Source organism: Phytophthora infestans, genomic scaffold (genome assembly GCF_000142945.1).
Source record: "Phytophthora infestans T30-4 supercont1.41 genomic scaffold, whole genome shotgun sequence".
In the NCBI taxonomy this organism is placed as follows: Eukaryota; Oomycota; class Peronosporomycetes; order Peronosporales; family Peronosporaceae; genus Phytophthora; species Phytophthora infestans.
In genome coordinates, this window is record NW_003303718.1 from 1,068,042 (window position 1) to 1,087,190 (window position 19,149).

Below are 19,149 nucleotides of genomic sequence, written 5' to 3' on the forward strand. Positions count from 1 at the left end.
TTAGAATGGTGCAGGAGGTTTACACTGGTGTAACCCGCCGGTCCCGTAAACCGGAGTCCGCCCCCCACTCCTGCGGATTGTGAGGAACACTGTGGGAAAGCGCGAGAGCGCAGGTAAGAAGGTTTAGATAAAAGAGCCTCCCTTCTTAAATACACGGTGTCCTTCCATAGATCAAACTAACAGGGTTATGAGCCCAACTGTTTACACCGTAGTCAAGAGCGGAGCTCCAGGGACTTCGGAAGCCAAGGAGGTCGCCCCAAGAGAGAGACGACGGCCCAGTACGGAGACGTTGATGAAGTCAAAAAGCTACCCCAAGGCCAAGGACCCGCAGGAGAAGCTGCTGGACTTGCTCACGGACTTAGCGGGGCGCATGGAGCGCCTGGAAGCCTCGCAGAAGCGGTAAGAGGACAAAGAGCGGTTGTCGGACCGCGAGTCAAGTGGCTTCGGCTCTGCCATCGGTTGGACGAGCGATGGATCGCCAGGCTTTGGACCAGACGTTCCCACCGCGTAACCAGTCAGTATTCCCGGCCACGTACTTCGGGGTGAAGCAGCGTGTGTACGGGTACGAGAACGCAGCCGCGAACGTAGAGATGGCGCAAGCACCGCAGCCAGCGCTACCTCAGCACTACGTGCCACCTCGGCAGCCACAGCTACCTGTGCAACCTCCAGGTATGCAGCAAGGAATGAATGCACCGGTGACCAACTTTCCTCGAGTGTCTGACACGCGTCAGCGTAAGCTCGTGATTCGGCATTTCGACGGCAAGGAGCTCTACCAAGGTCTCGATAGCATTTTTTTGTCGTGGGGCAAAAGGTTTGTTCGGTAGATACAGTTCGCGGAGCGCGCGAGCGGTTTCCAGTGGACAGAGGAGATGAAGGTGGATATTCTGGGACACCACCTCACCGACATGGCCGAGCGTTACTACAACCAGCAGGTTGAAGGCTGGTGGGGCGAGGAACCGACGTTAGAGCACGCGATGCAGCGATTGCTGCACACCTTCGCGACGAAAATAACGCCGGCGCAGAGCATGAAGATGTTCACGGCGTAGAAGAATGCAAAGCGTAGCTGAACGGAGCACTACCTTTATTTGGTGGCCGTCAGCGAGGCGTGTGGAGGCGCCGACAATTTGGTACTCGACAACATCGTGCACTACGCGGGTCCTGCGATGAGAGTGTCAATGTTATCCAAGTTAAACCTCGGACGCACGGATTACCTTCGGCAAGCGGAGGAGCTGGCTCACTTCGCGCAGTCGACTGAGATAGAGCTACGTGGCAAACATCTAGGGCGCGATGTCGTGAGCGATGTACGCGAAGCCCGCGTGGACAATAGGAAGTGTTTCAAGTGCGGCAAGGTGGGCCACCTAAAGGCATCGTGCCCAGACGGACTCAAGGAGGGCGACCGACGAGGGGGCGCCGATTTCGTCTTGGCAATGGGCAGTACGACCAACGACAAGGGCGTGTGGATTCTCGACACTGGGTCGGGACGCCATCTTGTAAACGATGAGAGCCTGCTGGAGAACGCCGAGGATTTTGACAGCGAGTGTGCCGCTAATGAAGGAGCACTGAAAATAACCAAGCGTGGCAGTGTGATGCTGGAAACCACGGCGATGGGGAAACAGACCAAGGTGCTACTGTTAGATGTGGAGTACGCGAAGAGCTTGGAGAGGAACATTATTTCGTATTGGCGGTTGGAAAAGAAGAGCTACAGGATCGTGTATCGGGGCCTGAACCGCGTGATAGCCGCCAAGAGCGGCGGACCAGCGGTGATCGACGTGGAGAGATGCGGCAACGTGCTAGCCGTCCGCACCGGAGGCCACAGCAGCCGGCAGAGCGCGTGGAGCGTGCTTGTGGCTGTGCTGGCAGAGAGTTAAGACGAGAAGGGACCGGACGTACAGACTGGTACGCTGATGCACTTTCACCGCAGACTAGGGCACCTCAGCTACGACACGATCCTGCGCATGGCGAGGGACCCGGCGTCGGTGATCTCACTGACCGACGAGAAGCGCGCAAACTGCTTAACCTGTGCGCAACGTAAACAAACGAAGAATAAACAGACCGCGCAAGGACACAACTCGCCCACCGACGTCATCGGTGGCGTCGTTTGCTCCGACCTGAAGGGCCCGGTGACGCCACTTGACCGGCTCGGGAACAGGTATATGATCAACGTTATTGACCATCGCACGAACTGCGTGCGTCGCGTCGCCTTGTGAACGGCGAAGCTAATGTCTGGCCTTGTACACCGCGCGACCCAGAGCAGGCTACCTACGAGTGATTGGAATCCTCGGATCGTCGGTTGTCCGCGGGCGGCTATCTTCGGTAGCAGCTCCAGTTTCTTGGGCTCCACCTCGTTACTTTCTTCTCCGATTGGCGCCCTGACACCGTTCGCCGTTGCGAGCCCGTGTTATTCCAGCAGCTCCTCGATGACTGTCTGCTGGTCGCGATTGTAGTCTCCCTGTTGATCCAGCTCCACACGCATGCCGAAAACTTTCCTCGCCTCGCCAAAATCCTTGATGGACAGAGTACTCATTTCCGAGAAGAGCTTCTCGACTAAGCTGGAGACGGACGCGGTGACCAGAAGGTCGTCCACGTATTCGGCCACGATCGTCATCTTACTGCCCTGCCTCTTGTAGTACAAGCACCTGTCCGCGACGCAGCGCGTGAACCCGAGCTTCTCGAGTTTGGCGTGGAGCAGCTTACTCCACAACCGTCCGGCTTGCTTCAAGCCGTACAGTGACTTCTTCCGCCGTAGTGCCAGCTTGGTGCTGTTTCTCACGTTGAACGACCGCAGTACTTCCTCCGGATCTCCATTTTCTTCGGGATGACCAGGTAAATCTCCAGGTGCTGCTCCTTCTCGGTCTTCACGTACGCGTTGGGGATGTCCCCGTGCCTCGCAGGCACGCCCCAGCGCCGCGCAACACCAATATCACCTTGACAGTGCTCAAATCCATCACCGCGGCAAACGTGAGCCCGTAGTCGATACCGAACAACGGCTCGTTTCCGCATGCCACCAGCCGTGCTTTGAATCGCTCGATGGCTCCATCGGCATTCGTCTTGGTCTTAAAGACCCATTTTGTGTGCAACACATGGCTGCCCGTAGGCGGTATCGCCACTGTCCACACCCCGTTCTCTTCGAGCGCTCTAAGCTCCTCAACCATCTCTATGGTCCACTTGTTCCTGAGCTGGCTCTTCATCGCATGCGCGTAGCTCTTCGGATCTGGTTCTCGCACGCTATTTACCACATCGAGGCCCGCGGCCGCGTTGCCGTCAGGCTGACCGTCTCCATTGCTCTTCTCTTCTGCAGCCACTGCTGCCTTTCGAGATGCCAACCTAGTCTGGTGCTTCTCTCGAGTCCACCGACTCTTCGCACGACGCTTCGACTTTGGCTTTGGCGCCGCTACGGGTCCTTGCGTCTCAGTGGCGGCATCTTCCGTCATGGACTCGTCCGAGTCCTCCAGATACACGCGCCTCAGCTACTCGTTCTGCACGTCCATGAGGATCTCCACGCTACTGACATGCTGGGTGACGACCACCACTTTGTCCTTCGGGATATAGACCCTGTACCCCTTCATCTCGTCGCTCTTGCCGATGATCATACCGGGCTTCCCGCGCTCACCCAACGACTTGTTCTTGGCGTCCTGGTGCACGGTGCACGGGGAGCCAAACACCACAATGACGCCGAGGTCCGGCGTGCTCTTTGTGAGCATCTGCAGCGGCGACTTTAAGCCTGGGTTCCCCTTGCTTGGACTCCGGTTCAAGATATACGCGGCGTACTCCGCGGCGTCCCCCCAGAAGCTCAAAGGTAATTCGCACGCAAACACCATGCTACGCACCATGTTCATTACGGTACGGTGCATGCGCTCCGCCTTGCCGTTGCTGGCCCGGTTGCGGGGCTCGCTAACTTGTCTAGCAATGCCGGTGTCCTTGCAGAATAAGTCCAAAGTCTTGTACTCTTCTCCGCCGTCGGTGCGCAGCACGTGAATGCGACAGTTGAGCTGCCTCTCGAAGAAGACCATGAAGTGCTTAAACTTTTGCGCCGCTACGTCCTTGTTCTTGGCTAGGAAAATCCTGACCAGCCGTCAACGATCGACTGGATGCTTGCAAAGAGGATCGCGCGCTATCTGAAAGACACGAAGCATCTCAAGTTGGGGATGCACGTCGACGTGACCGAAGACCAGAGGATCAGGATCGAGCGCTGGAGCGACTTGGACTTCGCTGCGGACAAAAGCGACAGAAAGTCAGTAACTGGAGGAGTCATCACCATGGACGGCGCGATAGTACAGTGAATCTGCAAGAAGTAGACGGGTGTCTCGCTCTCCACCATGGAGGCCGAGTTTATCTCAGCATCACACGTTGGACGAGAGCTGCTTGCATTGCGGGAACTTGTGTGTGAGCTGGAATTCGAGGCGGTGCGGCACATGGCGATGTACATGGCCAACCAGGCAGCCATCGGGCAGCTGGAATCCAAGGACAGCACAGCGAGCGCCAAACACGTAGACATCCGCATCAAATTTGTGTGCGACTTCGCGAGAACGGGGATCGTGAAACCCGAGTACGTTGAGTCGCGTCTTATGATGGCGGACCTCTTAACTAAGGCGCTTCCGGTGCCGAGGATGGCCGAGCTACGGGAGATCTTCAACTTGAAGAAAGCGTAGCGAGCGACGGCCGAGGAGGAGTGTTAGAATTGTGCATGAGGTTACACTGGTGTAACCGCGGTCCTGTAACTGGAGTCGGCCGCCACTCTTGCGGATGGTGAGAACACTGTTGAAAGCGCGAGAGCGCAGGTAAGAAGGTTAGATAAAAAGCCTCACTTCTCAATATACGGTGTCCTTCCACAGATCAAACTAACAGCATGCTCAACTTTCATTTGATGCCACCCTCCATTGCGTCTAAGCACCAGCGGACAAATCGACACGGATATTAAGCCTTAAATGAACGAATTATTCCTAAGTAGAAAAAATATGAGTGTCAGTCCTTGGTACTACAGCAACTAGCTCACCGTACTGTAATTACACAGATTTATATAACTCAACCTGATCCAAAGGCTGGACAGGCGACGTTAGTTTAAGAGGAAGAAAGAGTATCTCGATGTTTGAAAATGACCAGGTCATCTTGTGACTCGAGGCATTGGCAATCAGCAGCAGACCCTTGCGATTTTGAAAAGCCATTTTTAAGTTGAAACTTTGTACCCACTCGGAAAATATTCGGACTGTCATCCATGCTATTGTGCTATTGTAGTATTGAACAGTCTTGCCGTTTAGCGCACGAGCACTCCCGCCATTAAAGCAACGTGGTTTTTTTTGCTGTGCCAATCACGACCGGGTCTAACTTGTGCGTACCCGGTACATTACAACATAATGCTATTGTGATACGAGCTTTATCGCGTTTCTTTATTTTCTGCCAATGTCTGGTTGGGAGCTAGGCGATAGAACAGCGCATTCTCATCGAAGTTCCAGATGTCGTCTGATTTGTAGTTGCAAGTCACTTCCTGCAGTGTGTAGCGCGCCGAGCGCACTTCTAGCCCGCTAGAGCTGTCCGCCTTCATGTGCAAACGCTTCAAAGAGATACCATTGCGGGTTCTGAACTTCTGTAGCCACCCGCTACTTTGTCGTAGCTGATCATTGCCGATACCAAGACTGGCTTTAAAAAGCAGCTTCAAGCAGTAATATGTTGTCTGAGATGATTTTGTCCTTCTCACTGTGGTGAAAACAATCGACGATCTGACGCTCTAACTCAGAGAGCTTCACGAGGCGGCGCCGCGTAGCAATCGCATTTGCGCTGTAGAAGTGCGCTGGTTGTTTGTTACGGATGCGTCGTAGGTGCTGTCACTCACCGACGTTTTGACAGTTGAACGGATCCACTAGAGCAGCTCGACATTCTTCAACTGTGGATTGCGCTGGGACCTTAAGCATACTTGTAGTTTCCCGTCTAGAGTCAGCGAAGCTGAGTGTGGCGGTGTCATGGTGTGAGCGAGGGTTATAAAAAGACGATTGACGGGATTCAGTTGGAATTTAAAAAGTTGGGAAGATTCTACGGCTGGCGGATGGTCACCTGCCCAGATAGAGAGTTTTACCTGCGGTCGTGACTGTCATTTAGCGAATCGAGAGCGCTTTAGTCAATTAGACGGGCTGGTTTAATGAAACTCATATAGTCTCGTTTGCGTTGAGATACTACATTCAAGTAAAGAGCACGTGGTCAGTTATAGAGGTTCAAATAAGGAGGTCTGACCGTACTGAGATATGAGGCACTTTAGGGACAGTCCAACAAGGATGAATTGCAGTGGTCCACCCGCGGTGACATAGCTCTCACTGATATATTGGTACAAATACCAAACCATTACTTGCACTTACTTGACCCCAAAAGCCTTAATGTGGTGCCGTGGTCGTTACTAGTAAATCGACATAAGTACAGATCCATCAGTAGCTCTTACTGGACCCCCAAAAGCCTTAATGCGGTGGGATGGTCGTTACCGGATTCCATGCATTTCCTTCTACCACGGGATCCATGGTAATTACCGTCAGCACCAATTCTTTCAAATTAGTCAAATCATATCTTTCTGAGCTATTTTTCGCTTGAACATGTCCGTGTTATGAAATTATACTATCTAAGATGAACTAATGAAATCTGCTCATTATATTCAGTACACTTTTTACGCATGTAAAATCTCATGGAAGCACTATAGATGGGGATTTTACATCGGTTGCGGAAAAGCATGGAGTCCGGTACTATTAAATCGATACAAGTACCGAGCCATAAGAGGGATGTCCAAGTAAAAAAGTAATGACTTATTGGCTACACGACTTATCAGAGCGCTGAAAAAAGTTGTCTCCAAATATCGTCCCCATGTTCACTCGCCAGGAGACGACTTTTTGACTGACCTATCGAACGGCATGTCTTCAACATGCTCAAAGAGAGTTGGTTTCCTTTTTGAAAGCGTGCTCATCAGGAGCGCTCCTTGCCCTGTATGCCTCGCTCCCAGGACAGCGCAAGACAGTGTGGAGCTCTACCAGCACGCGATATGACATAGGACGGGAACATGTACGTGCCCCCTGTACGTGCTGCACGCTTGGTTCATAGAGCTGCTGTCACGGCACCTCCATCTTCGGCAGAGTTGCCACCTTACTACACGCAGTATGAAGAGGATCACTCAGAAGACGAAGACGCTGCAGAATAAGCTTCGCCTTCTTCGCCTGCACAGGACCTGACACCAGAGAGAATGCCCAAGAGAAACAGACGCCCCAGCCGTAGGGTTGTTGAAGCTCATCAGGCCTCGATGGCTGCTATCACCGGCACTACCAGCACTGGCCAAGCTCCCAAAGCCAAGCGAAAACGGGTTTCCCGCCCAGTTACGAGCAAGGATAACGCAGAAGATGTCCCTTCAGATGGCCAAACACGCAAGACCAAGAAGCCAAAGAGCTCTGCTGCGTCTACGAAGCCGAAGCCGGTGAAGTTGTCCAAGGCGAAGCAAGCAAACACACAAAATGAAGCAGATGGTGTTCAAGAAGTGAAGAGCATGCACTGGACGATCCAGCTGACTGCTCTAGCAATTGAGGCTCGATTTAAAAAACCACGCATCTTGGCGAAGTTCGCGAAAAAAACTTCAGACACAAAAACAATTCGAGCGATATGGGAGGACACCATCAACGTTTTCCAGGAGCGTGCGCTGCAGGAACATGCTTGGGGGGATGACGGACCTCGCGGGGTTAGTGTAAAGCAGTTCAAGAACAAGCTGAACAACATTCGATCCGGTTACAAAAAGAAACGCACTCGTTTGCTGGGGACAGGAAACAGAGTCCAGGAAAACAGCAGTGATGAAGAAGGCGACAGTGAGTCGCCCCAGCGCAAGTATCCTGAAATGCCTGTTGATTTTTTCGTCAGCTATTCCGACGAAAGCGACAGCAGCAACAGTGATATCTCCGTTTCTCACGCAAAGTTGGTTTGTGACCCTCTGAAAGTACAGGCGAAGTATCGCGCTGAGCTAGGTGTCGAATTGGCAGCACTTTGGCCTCTTTTGTGTGATGCATTCTCGCGTCGCGTTGGAAGCACCGGAGAAGCAATCACGGAGTCAGGTCTAGCTGCAAACGTCACCGTAGCCAATACTCAGAGTGAAGGCGACGAAAACAAGGAGACGTCTGATTCCGAAGACTCCGACACATCAAGTGAAGCTCGCGCTAAAGCCAAGGAAAAAAGCAAAGGCGAAAAAACGCCGCGACAATCAGCAAAAATATTCGACGGGTGTGAAGCGTCCCATTGATACTGTCAGCGATACCCTTCGTTCTGGCTTCGAGACAATTGAGAGAGTACTTTCGGTTCGCCATCAACCAGCGCCGAATAACTCGGAAATGACCCAGCTTTTCAGCAAACTCACGGCGTCTATTGAGACTGCAAACGCCACACAGCAAGCCACAGCCGAAGCACTGCTTCAAAGCATTTCTGGTCTTCACCAAATTACCAAAATTCTCTACACGGAAATGACGAGCGGAGGCAATCGTTCAAGCACGGAATAGCTGAATTTACGAGGACAGGAGTTGGCGGAGCGTCATTTATGCTCGTTATCGCGTTCGTAGAAACGGTCAGCGTACATGTTTCTCTTCCTAATCGCCAAGTCAACTTCACCTTGCGTTCTGTCCCAGTTCTGATTGTACGCTGTCATCACTTGCCTGGAATCATTTTTGGCTTGCTTCCGAGCTTCAATATCTCTCACACCTTTGAACTGCTTGTCGCCAATATCGATCAATATGTTGTGCAGCACCGCAGCAGAACATATCATCCTAGCGTTCGTCTCGTGTTTACGTCGATCCGTGACCCCGTGAAGCACCTTAAAACGTGCTTTCAGCTTTCCAAATACGCGCTCAACAATGATTCGTGTCTGAGAGAGATGATAATTGAAACTGCAAACATTTCAAGCACATCAAATAAAAAATAGCACAAACAAATTGAAGATCATACCTCCGCTGTCTTTTCGTGAGGCGCTTGCCACCGCGCTCGTCAAAAGGGACCATCAGGAATGGCCACAACTTGAAGCCCGCATCACCCAGCCAATTCACTCCAGGAGGACAAATATCACGAGCCCGAGCACCAAGTACCACAGACTGATTCCACATTGACTGGTCGGAGTTACTGCCACTGAAAACGCCAATGTACCGGAACTTGTAGCGGAAATCAATCGCAGCCAAACAATTATAAGATGGCTTGCCGCTCTTGTCGTAAAAGCCCTGAAATAATTGAGGGAGCGATGATCACAATTTGAAGATAGCAAGAGAGTACCTAGCAATCTACCTGATGGTCGTTGGGTCTTCTAGTCCGTATTAGAGTGCCATCAAATACACATGCCACATCTGGAAAATCGGAATTTTTCCCAGCAAAGCCGTCCACCAACGCCCCCCACTCATCGTCTGCAGTAGGCGACGGAAAGTAAATCACGTCGTCCATCATACCGTATAAGAGTTTTTCTAGCCGCTTGATGTAGCGACTTGCAACTGGCCGAGACATCCCAAGCTGTGCTGCTGCACCTCCAATACCATCACCGTCTTGTCCACACCCGTTTCCGTAGTAGGTTAGTAAGACCGCAAGCCCCCAATCAAAAGAATAATGCAAGTTTTTTCCTGGTAGCCCGTACTTCCTGTAGTACAAAGGCCCCAAGAACGAACAAAGGGCATCAAATGATGCCGGCATGCAGCGGAGTGTTTTTCGGTAGGCCCAAAGGGACCTCTGCTCCTTCAGCTTCGCGTAAAAGTCCGATCTGACAACAATTTGTTCGCTAGGAGGAGCGCGAAGTGATCTCCAGTCCAGTGTTCCAAACGCTGCACCATGCGTGATGAACAGCAAGAAGATCGATACAATCACATCGTCATCGGCGTTTCCGTCTGCCTCCCCTGCACTCCCGTCGCCAGGAACACCCATCTCGACGTCTTCGCCACCAGCAAAACCGTGACGGTCATGTATCGCATATTGTGCCGCTCTAGCATTCACCGCAGCGTGTTGCACGTTGAGAAAGCCATCGTCGACATCCATGGGAGTCCCACCAGGCTCTGTGGGCTCCATTCGGTGGCCAGGAGGAGCGTGGGCGACGTAGTTCGAGGCGTTCTCCACCAGCTGCAACTTCTTGAAATCCAGCCCCCCTTGACATAAGCCGTCTCTCCTTCAGAAAAGTTGGTGACGGACCAACTTTTTTTCTTTGACTTATAAGCAAGGTGATCTGACAACGACTTTTCAAGACTGCCCTTTTCATGGAATAAGTTGGCGCAAATAAGTCATTACTTTTTTACTTGGACATCCTTTTAAGAAGCACTTACTGGGGCCTTATTGCAGTGGGATGGTCGTTCGAACAAGCAGGTACGGTGGAATATCTAACAGAGCACATAAAGTATATATTTCAAATGGAAGAGAGGATTGATGTTATCTTACAAATAAGCGTTTTTATTTTTATTTTGTCACGGGCGTTTTGAAAGTAGCAAATTACTAACATACTAGGATTTAATGCGATGGGTTGATCCTTACTCGTAAAACGAAACAGATGCCGACCCTGCAGCAGCATTAACCTGCCTCTTTTTATTTCAATGCCGGTGTATCGATACAAGTACCGAATACATTGATGACTGCAAAGACACCAGAAGTACGGGGGCTCTAATTTCAAACTTAGATTTACTAGATAATTCAGTCATCTACAAAATGTAGTGCTTTGACCCAAACTCACTGACTTTGATCGATTTTTTCAGTATGATAAATTGGTGCCGCCAATATTACCAACGCCAAAATACTACCGTATGTATTCGAGTCTCCTATTGCTCCAATAGGTGAAACATACGAAAGTATAAACAGCACGTGGATGCGAAGCAGGCGCAGCAGATGCGTTAGACGGAGGGCATCGTATTTTTCAAGCTTTAAAGCTATCTTATTTTTTATGACTTGGTCAACATTTTTAATGGGTTAGTGTCCTTTTAATTTGAAGTAAAGTACGTACCTCACAAATTAAGTGCTTAAAAAATAAAGAAAACTCAAAACTTTAGTTCCAGCTCATTCTATTTAAGCGCGGCGATGTGTTGAACTGCCATTTTTCTGTCTACATGTACATACATTTGTTGGGCTGTCCGTACTATTATTAATAGTCTTATATATTAGCCGCGGCATAATCTATGGGGGTGACAGTTAACACCGAGATTAGTGGTTGTCAGACTTGGATACAAGCCACGACTCCAAGCTTTACTTTTAGACAATGCCAGTTCTCCAACTCTGACCGGGCTTGCTGGATACAAGCTGGGTGACCCTTCCGCTCAGACGGCAAGATGCCAACCAAACGTCGGAAGAGGAGAGTGCTAAGTGCTTTCCGGCGGCTCTGGACAGCGGAGCTAGCTGACGAGGATGCCGAATCCAGTGCAGATGAAGCCCAAGACGAACTTGCAGCTCTGTATTCGTGCTGAAGGCAAAGAGGTACCTTACTCCGCGCCATCGAGCCCCGCGCCATCGAGCCCCGCGCCCCCCCCCCTCTAGAGTTGATTTATACCTCACCAGCATGCCGGATTCAGAATTCAAGCTTCGATTTAGGCTCTCTCGACCATACTTCCGAGCAGTGCTCAGCCTCATTTCAGACCACGCCGAGTTCAAGAGCATCCCTGGGAAGCAGCCAAAGATGTGTGTTGAGCTGCATCTACTGGGTCTCTTTAAGATCCTGGGGTCCACAGACGGCGAAGGACGTTCGGTTGACTTTCTCTCGGTTGGTGGACTTACAGCGGAAAGTCTGCTGGCTAAGCGGTGCATACGGGCGCTGAATAGCTTGGTCAGCAACGTGATCATGTGGCCAGACGAATTAGAGCGTCGGGAGATTTCTGCTGGAATCGAGAAGACTTCTAGATTACCACAACGTATTGGTTTATTTATGGTACTCTCTTTCCGCTGCTGACACGTCCTCAAGACCATGGAGAAGATTACTTTTCGCGCAAAGCTTCCTACGCGATTAATGGCCTGGTGATCTGTGACGACCAGTCTCGTATTCGCTATGGAAACGTGGGGTGGCCGGGCTCCTCTCATGACAACCGTGTTTGGAGAAACTGCAAGGTAGCGCTAAAACAAAGATCAATATTTTGGTAACGATCAATATCTACTCGGTGATTCTGCGTAGCAGACGTCAAATGTGTTGGTTCCCGCTTTCAAAACATCAGCTGGTGGTCAACTCAGTGTGAAGAAGATCCACTTCAGCAAGTGTCTGGCCCAAGTCCGCATCCGTGTCGAACATTGCATTGGAATGCTCAAGCGCCGGTTCCCTCTGCTAAGCAAAATCCGATCTTCCCTGCGAACCAAAGCAGAAATTAAAGCCACAATCGAGTTGATTCGGCCGTGTAAGATTCTTCATAATATGGCTATTGCGGATCCCGTCCCTGATGACTGGATTGAGCCTGAACCTGGAGTTGACTTTGACGGTGATGACGAAGATAAATATTTGGCTCCCAGTGGCGAAATAGCAGAAGACAGGCGTGACGTTTTGAGCGGATTAGCATTTGACATAGCATTTTAGCTCTCATCTTCGTAATGGCCAGCGAATTTGAGTTACGCCGAGGTAGGTAGCAGACGGTCAACTTCAACAACAGAGACTCCAGCGTCCAGCAGCTTCTTGCGTGCAAGCAGAAGCTGCACAGCTGCTTCTCGCTGCGCAACTTCAAGTTGCCCCCGTTTAGGGCTAACTCAACATCGGTTGAGCACTCTCACGCTTGTTTCTGTCTTTTTTGAGCTGGACCTCACGTTGCTTGAGTTTAAACTCGTTCTCGTGAAGCTGGAGCATACGGCTGGTCTTGTCCGCTCTCAGTTTGCACGTCTTGCTCTGTTGGGCCAGCATCTTCTCCACCGGATCTGCCTTTAGTCGCTTTAAATTCGCTTCGTCGTCCAAGGCCAGCGGGCGCTTCTCTGTTCGTTGAACAATCGCACTTCCTATATCAGAAGCGTCCGCACTGTCGCCGATGTCGTCCGACGTAACACGAGGGCGGGCGGAGGGTCGAGCTTCGAACACAGCAGTAAGTTGGTAGTAGTAGGGGCATCGCTTCAGAATCTCGCCGCTAAGGGTTGATTCACTCGTGATTCCGGCACCAGCTTGCGCCTGAAAGTCAAGTGCCTCCTGAAATTGCTTCTCAATCGTGTTTATTTTCTCACGAACGTCTGCGGTGGCGCGATTCGTTATCCCAACGGCGTTCAGCTCGGGTACGATTTATTTTAGCAGAGCTTCTTTGGTGTTGCCGCTGTTGCGATCACTGCCCCGCCACTTGTTGTAGCTTGTCTCAGTCGACAGCCATTCCAACACGACCTGCAGCGAAGACTTGCCGTCGTTCACTCCATCGCGATCCCGGAAGATGGGCTTCCTCTTGACGCGCGCTGCCTTCCCGCTCATTAAGATCTTCGTGCGCTTTTAAATATGAGCCTCTTGGATTCCAAGCCATCTCTTGGAAGAAAAAGCTTAGATGAAATCGCTTGGAATTTAAGACATTTTTGTCCAATGAGATTGTCAATCCATCCTTGGAAATACGACTTGTATCCAACTCTGACAACCACTATTACGGTATTTAGTGTGGGTGGATCATTATTATGGGTGCGTTAAATAGTATAGCTCACACTAGTTCTGCATTTTGACCTTCGTCGGCAAACCCACATTAATAATAAACCCACAGTAAATGTGTCTTCAACTAGGCTGTAGAGCTTCAACCGCGCCGACTTGCGAACTCAAATTGGTGCTGGATCATCCAGTGGATGTGGCCAAGCTAGAATGCACTCTGAGAAAGAAAAATATTAGAGCGTGGCAGCACAACTGGGAAAGCTCTAACGAGCGTTAGAAAATGGTGAATTGGATGAAAAGGCTACTTTCAACATGGACGAAGTACATTTTGGCATCACTATGGACAAGATCGTACTTTAGTAGTCCTATTCCTTACCTATTATAATAGAAAGTGCATTATCTCTCTCAAGGCAAGTCAATAACAGATTTGCGCTATTACCCGGTATGTCAAACCTTGGTGGTGGACCACACTATAAAATAGAGTTTACCGTGTTATACCAGAACAGGCCAGCCAAACCAGTCCCTTAATTTACAAGGAAATGTCTATGTTCACCAGTACTATTGCAACGAAAAAGGACAGGGTTTGGCTATCGGGATATCGGGGTAAGGGTATCTCATTTTGAGATTTTAGAGATTTTGCTGGCCACTCAGTTTCAAAATCCTCCCTCATCACACTTCCAGCACCAGCACTCACCAGCAAGCGATGCCGTCACGGAAGACGAAGAAGCGGGTCCATGTCAGCGGCAGCGACCACAACAGCGGAGATGATGCAGATGATGCCGAGGATTTCGAGGATTTCGAAGGCGTCAGCGTCTCTTCCCCCCGTTTAGCGGGGAGTTCAAGTCCTGGGACGCATTCCACGAGGAGCTAAAGAGGTCATGCTTACAATTTCTGTTACTGTGTGAGATAAAAGCTAATATTTATTTTAATTGATAGGTACCAGGAAGAGACGCATCAACTGTACAAGATCCGCTCTACCAACTTCGTGGTCGATCGCAACAAACAGCGTCGAGCTGTAGCCTTGCGCCGTGGGACTTCTCCCGTTATTTTGACGAGTCGCTAGATTTCTATACAAAAACGCTTATCTGCACGCACGGGTGGACATTCAAGCCCAGGGGGAAAGGAGCAAGAACCAACCACAACATACGTTCTATCGACTGCCCTGCAAAGCTAAATGCCTTTCTTATCAAGGAAGGAAACGAGAATTACAAAGTTCAGGTCACCAAGCACGTGGACACCCACAACCACGACGTCGGTCAAGACGTCTACTATACCTACGCAGAAGCCCGAAAAAATACTTCGCCAGGCACGCAACGTGTCGTCAGGACGATAATGCAAGGTAATGAGTCTCTATATCCTAGTTAGCTATAATCGTATTTAACCGTTTTTGGATATACGTAGGGGGTTCTAAGAAGAAGAAAGTACTGCGCTATCGCAAGGAGGTCTCGGGAAAGGTTGTTCTACCCAAGGAAGTTCGATAATCTTATTGCTAAAATTCGTAAGGAGACCTACACTTCTGGGGACGATAACGTGCGCGTGGCTCAAGAGCTTAAAGACTTTAGCGAGGGTCGTGACAACGCTGTCAACGTCTTTCGTGATTAATCTACGGGGCTTACAGCGTGCATTACATTCGAGACAGCCCACATGCGACGGATGGTGCGTAAGTTTCCGGAGGCTGTCTGCGTCGATGCGACCTACGGAACCAACATCAATCGGTACGTCGTATGATTTGGTGTTGTATTTACCAATACATTGGTATCGTAGAAGTAATTGCGAATGATTACCAACTAATACTAATACACCTTCTGATCGTTCTTTAGATATCGGTTGTTCAGTTTCATGATTACGGACAAGTTCAGGTGTGGAGCTTTTGCGCAGCATTCTCTAGTGGACGGAGAGAGCAGGTTGAACATGGAGTGCGCAGTAAGAGCTTTCAAGCAGAACAACGCAGAGTGGAAGAATGTGAAGGTTATCGTGATTGACAAGGATTTCACGGAGCTGGCGCTGCTGCGCGATGAATTTCCTTGTGCGACTATCATCCTCTGCCACTTTCACGTTATTGACTATCTCCAGCGAGAAGTGAGCAAGAAAGACTACGGGTTCTCAAGTTTTGAGAGGATGCACGTGAAGGATACCCTGACGTTGATGGTTCGAGCGGAGAATGAGAGTCTTTTCGATGATTACCTGTCGGCACTGAGGAAACTGTGTGCGAGAAAACCCACGTTTCTGGATTGTTTTGAGGAGAATTGGTTAAACGGCAAGGATCTGTGGTGTACGTTTAAGCGCGAAAACATTCCGCATCTCGACAACAACACAAACAATCGTCTCGAAGCCTGTTGGGGTGCTGCAAGGGCTTGTTACATCGTCATATGCCTATGGATGAGTGTATCGATCATCTTCTATTTCTACAACAGTCTGCAGAAGACGTGTATAATGCTAAGATCAAGCGCGTCAGTTTTCGATACAATCAAAATTACGATGACGAGATGACCGCCATGGCAAAGTGGGCTACTCATTACGCATGTAATTTGGTCGAGGGTCAGTATCACGTTAGCGGAGGAGTGGCGTACGTTGTTTCAAGTGAGGGAAATACCTTTACGCTCTCTAGTTCTACAGCCTCGGGTGCGAAATATGCAGTCAGCTTGTATGAGAGCTCCTGCAGTTGATCCTTTTACCAGACCGTGTTACTTCCTTGCCGTCAACTCCTGTATTTGCGGCGGCAACATTCAGAATTTCAATCTATTATTCCGTGTGAGGCGATTCCGCTGCGATGGTTGCTTGCAGATGACGGAGAAGTCTCAAGTGTTCCTGATACGTCACAGAAGCTCTACGTCGAAGATGTTGAAGCTCCTTCAAGTCGTGTCCTTGGTCATAATCAGAAGTATCGCTCGGGGTTTGCAGTGTGCCAGAGGATAGCCGAAGTTATAGCAGCCAACGGGTCACGAAGCTTTCACGTTTGGCTTAACCATTTGGAAGACCTGGAGAAGATCGCCCGTCACAATGATATGCCGCCATCCTACACGGACGCAAGTATTTGTGGAGAACTCGCAAGTTCGGAGGACATTGGTATAACATTGTCACCAATTCGTGTGATACTGGTGATGATATTGGTGATGGTGTCACCAATTCGGCCAGTGTTGGTGAAAATACAACCAATGCTGGACGTGTTCTCGCGTCCGATTCGCCGATGGAGATAAAACTTGAAAAGGAAGGACGGTCCACCCAGTCTTCAACTGCGAGAACTAGACGGAGACTAAACTTTTACGTTTCAGACAGAGACTCGAGCGATAAAATAGTCAACATTGTGTTGAACACGGCCAGTAAACCTGCAGGAAGACCACCTAAAAAAGCTTGGAAAGAAGGATAAGCGTCGAAAAACGTTTCAAGACACCAAGGCGCTTATTCAGCAGATAAACACTTACGGAGACATAACATTGTCCACCTTGCGTGAATATGTGGACCAAAAGAAACTGTCGCTGAAGCAAATAGACCCCGTGTTCAATGCAATCTGCCCCAGGCATGATGATGCCGTCTTCAAACGACCGAAAGGACATGTGGTTACTCCGGGAACAGTAAAACGTGTGGAGACGAATATTAAATACGTACTTCCAGAGCAGCTCGTCTTGAAAGCTCAAACAGCCGGCAGGAACGCCATCTCAAGAGGGCAGAGCGAGTATGGCCGGACACCACCACACGAGGACATAACCGTTTCAATTTTTTGATGTGGGATCATGTTCTCTCGTCGACATCGACACTATGCACGAATGGCATTGTCTGAAGAAAAAAATATCTGTCGTTCGTAAGCTGCTGAAGTGGATCGAAACAAAGCCTCAAACAGAGACCCGCTGCGAAATATTGAAGCGTGTGCAAATGATTAATATGTACACGTCGTTGAAATCTAAGAGCGGGGAAACACTTGTTCAGTCTGACGACTTGACGAGATTTGCAGGTGAAATGTGGCTTAGTGACGGGTGCGTATTTGTGGCGGCACTGAAGGTAGCGGAACCATGGAGTCGTACCCAACATAGTGGTAGAATCACCCAAGTGCACGTCGTTGATCCAGTTTTTCTTGGGTTTCAAGACGCTGCAGACCGTGCAAGACTGTTGGATACCAGGGAACAGTTGCTGAGTACAGTCAGCCAAAATCGCGTCATCCTGATCCCAGTCTACATCGTCGTTGATATCAGCCATTGGTGCGGAGCGATCGTCGACTTTGGCTGTAAGACAATCTGGATCTACGATCCTAAACACAACGTGGAATATTTGAACACACGGACTACAATCATGACCAAGAAGATTGTGCTAGTGATCGACCAAGCCACAAGGAGCGGATGTGCAAGGAGCTGCTACGGTCTCGAGTACAGCAAATCGAGCTACTGGGGGAGAAGCTCGAGCGACTTTCCAAGTTTTCGCTAAAGCTAATGGATCTCCATGAGGAGATTGCTGTTATACTCGCACGCGAAAAGCAAGATACAATGAGCCTAGCTGCTGCTACCGGGGCTTCTGCTCCCGACGTCGGATACGTTGTATCGTATGCTATGGCGCTCGAGAAGTGCTGCAGTATTTTGCTGGATCCGGCTTTGTAAACGAATTACAAAAGCGATAAAGGAGGCATAAGAAGGTTTACGTAACAAAGGTTAAGACGACAAACGAATGCATATTATATTTAAACGCTGAAAACAGTTCCTGACCGGTCGCTTCTATCGCTTTCGCTCGCTTATTTGACTTCGTAGTCACCTCTGGTTGCATTAAAATTATCCACATGATACGCAGTCGCATGATGGCGACATCGTCTTGTGTAACGGTTGCGTTAGCAATAACGGTGCTATCCTTGAGTACTGCATATGTTTGGGCGATACACAGCACCCCGCATGAAGATCCATCTGGCTGTGTTGGCGCATTGAGCCACACGCCATTTTCGACGACAGGAAAATCAGTAGCTTGCATGGTCTCATGATGCCAGTTCCGTAAAAATTTAGCCATTGTGTCCTGGAAAGTGGCTTCCATTGTTGCTAGAAATTCCGTCCTACACAAGGGTTCGTAATAGTACGGTGTGATGCTGGGCGTTTCCTGCTGATAGGCCAGTCTAACAATGATGACGCCCCAGTGATTTCCGTTTAGGTGAGCTGGCAACACCACATAATGGAATGACGATATTCGTGTCTTCTAAGGGCTTGGGCATCCCATCGTCGGAGCGAGCGAACTCAGCGCGTAGCAGTCGCCAAGCGCACCGCAGATGCAGCGAATAGTAAAGTAAATCACGAGGTCGTTTAACATTCGAGTCCGGGCCAGGCTTCCCACCATATTGTCCACCCTGACAGATATTTTTTAGCCTCGTAAGAGCGAAGGGCCTCTTGAAAAGTCTCCCAACGGTCAAACGTCCTCACTGGAAGTGGTGGCTTGACGTTTTCGACTGCCCGATGTGCCTTCATCATCTTTTCACGACTGTCGTACGTTTTTATCCGGCGTCGCACAATTTTGCTCTTCGCCGACGCCGTGAAATGAGCCCCAATTGATCCCAGGCTCGTTGTGCCGGGTTTTGGTCGCTTTGGTGAGGAAGCTTCGCTTTTGTTCGTCTCAGAGGCACCATGGCAGGATTTGCGGCTGTAGGGTACGGA

At 50.0% G+C, this 19,149-nt stretch overlaps 4 protein-coding genes across 4 annotated transcripts in view; 1 reads left to right on the forward strand and 3 right to left on the reverse strand.

The window, feature by feature from the left end:
* Positions 1-8,684: 8,684 nt before the first annotated feature.
* On the reverse strand, positions 8,685-9,426 carry PITG_16122 (uncharacterized protein; the record flags this gene model as incomplete). The annotated part of the gene is made up of 4 exons (XM_002897847.1): positions 8,685-8,765; positions 8,813-8,885; positions 9,010-9,209; positions 9,274-9,426. The coding sequence occupies 4 exons, from the start codon at positions 9,424-9,426 to the stop codon at positions 8,685-8,687; spliced, it is 507 nt and encodes a 168-aa protein (XP_002897893.1).
* A 2,080-nt stretch (positions 9,427-11,506) lies between these two features.
* Positions 11,507-12,505, forward strand: PITG_16123 (uncharacterized protein; the record flags this gene model as incomplete). The annotated part of the gene is made up of 4 exons (XM_002897848.1): positions 11,507-11,779; positions 11,845-12,030; positions 12,116-12,215; positions 12,297-12,505. 4 exons carry the CDS (start codon positions 11,507-11,509, stop codon positions 12,503-12,505), a joined length of 768 nt encoding a protein of 255 aa, XP_002897894.1.
* A 162-nt stretch (positions 12,506-12,667) lies between these two features.
* PITG_16124 (uncharacterized protein) lies at positions 12,668-13,369 on the reverse strand (the record flags this gene model as incomplete). The annotated part of the gene is made up of 2 exons (XM_002897849.1): positions 12,668-13,140; positions 13,234-13,369. 2 exons carry the CDS (start codon positions 13,367-13,369, stop codon positions 12,668-12,670), a joined length of 609 nt encoding a protein of 202 aa, XP_002897895.1.
* A 5,328-nt stretch (positions 13,370-18,697) lies between these two features.
* Positions 18,698-19,149, reverse strand: part of PITG_16125 (uncharacterized protein) — a gene marked incomplete at both ends in the record, with an annotated part of 1,721 nt that continues 1,269 nt past the window's right edge. Inside the window, one exon of the mRNA XM_002897850.1 lies at positions 18,698-18,845. Within this exon, the coding sequence (XP_002897896.1) occupies positions 18,698-18,845 (148 nt within the window). The remainder of the gene's footprint in view (positions 18,846-19,149) is intronic.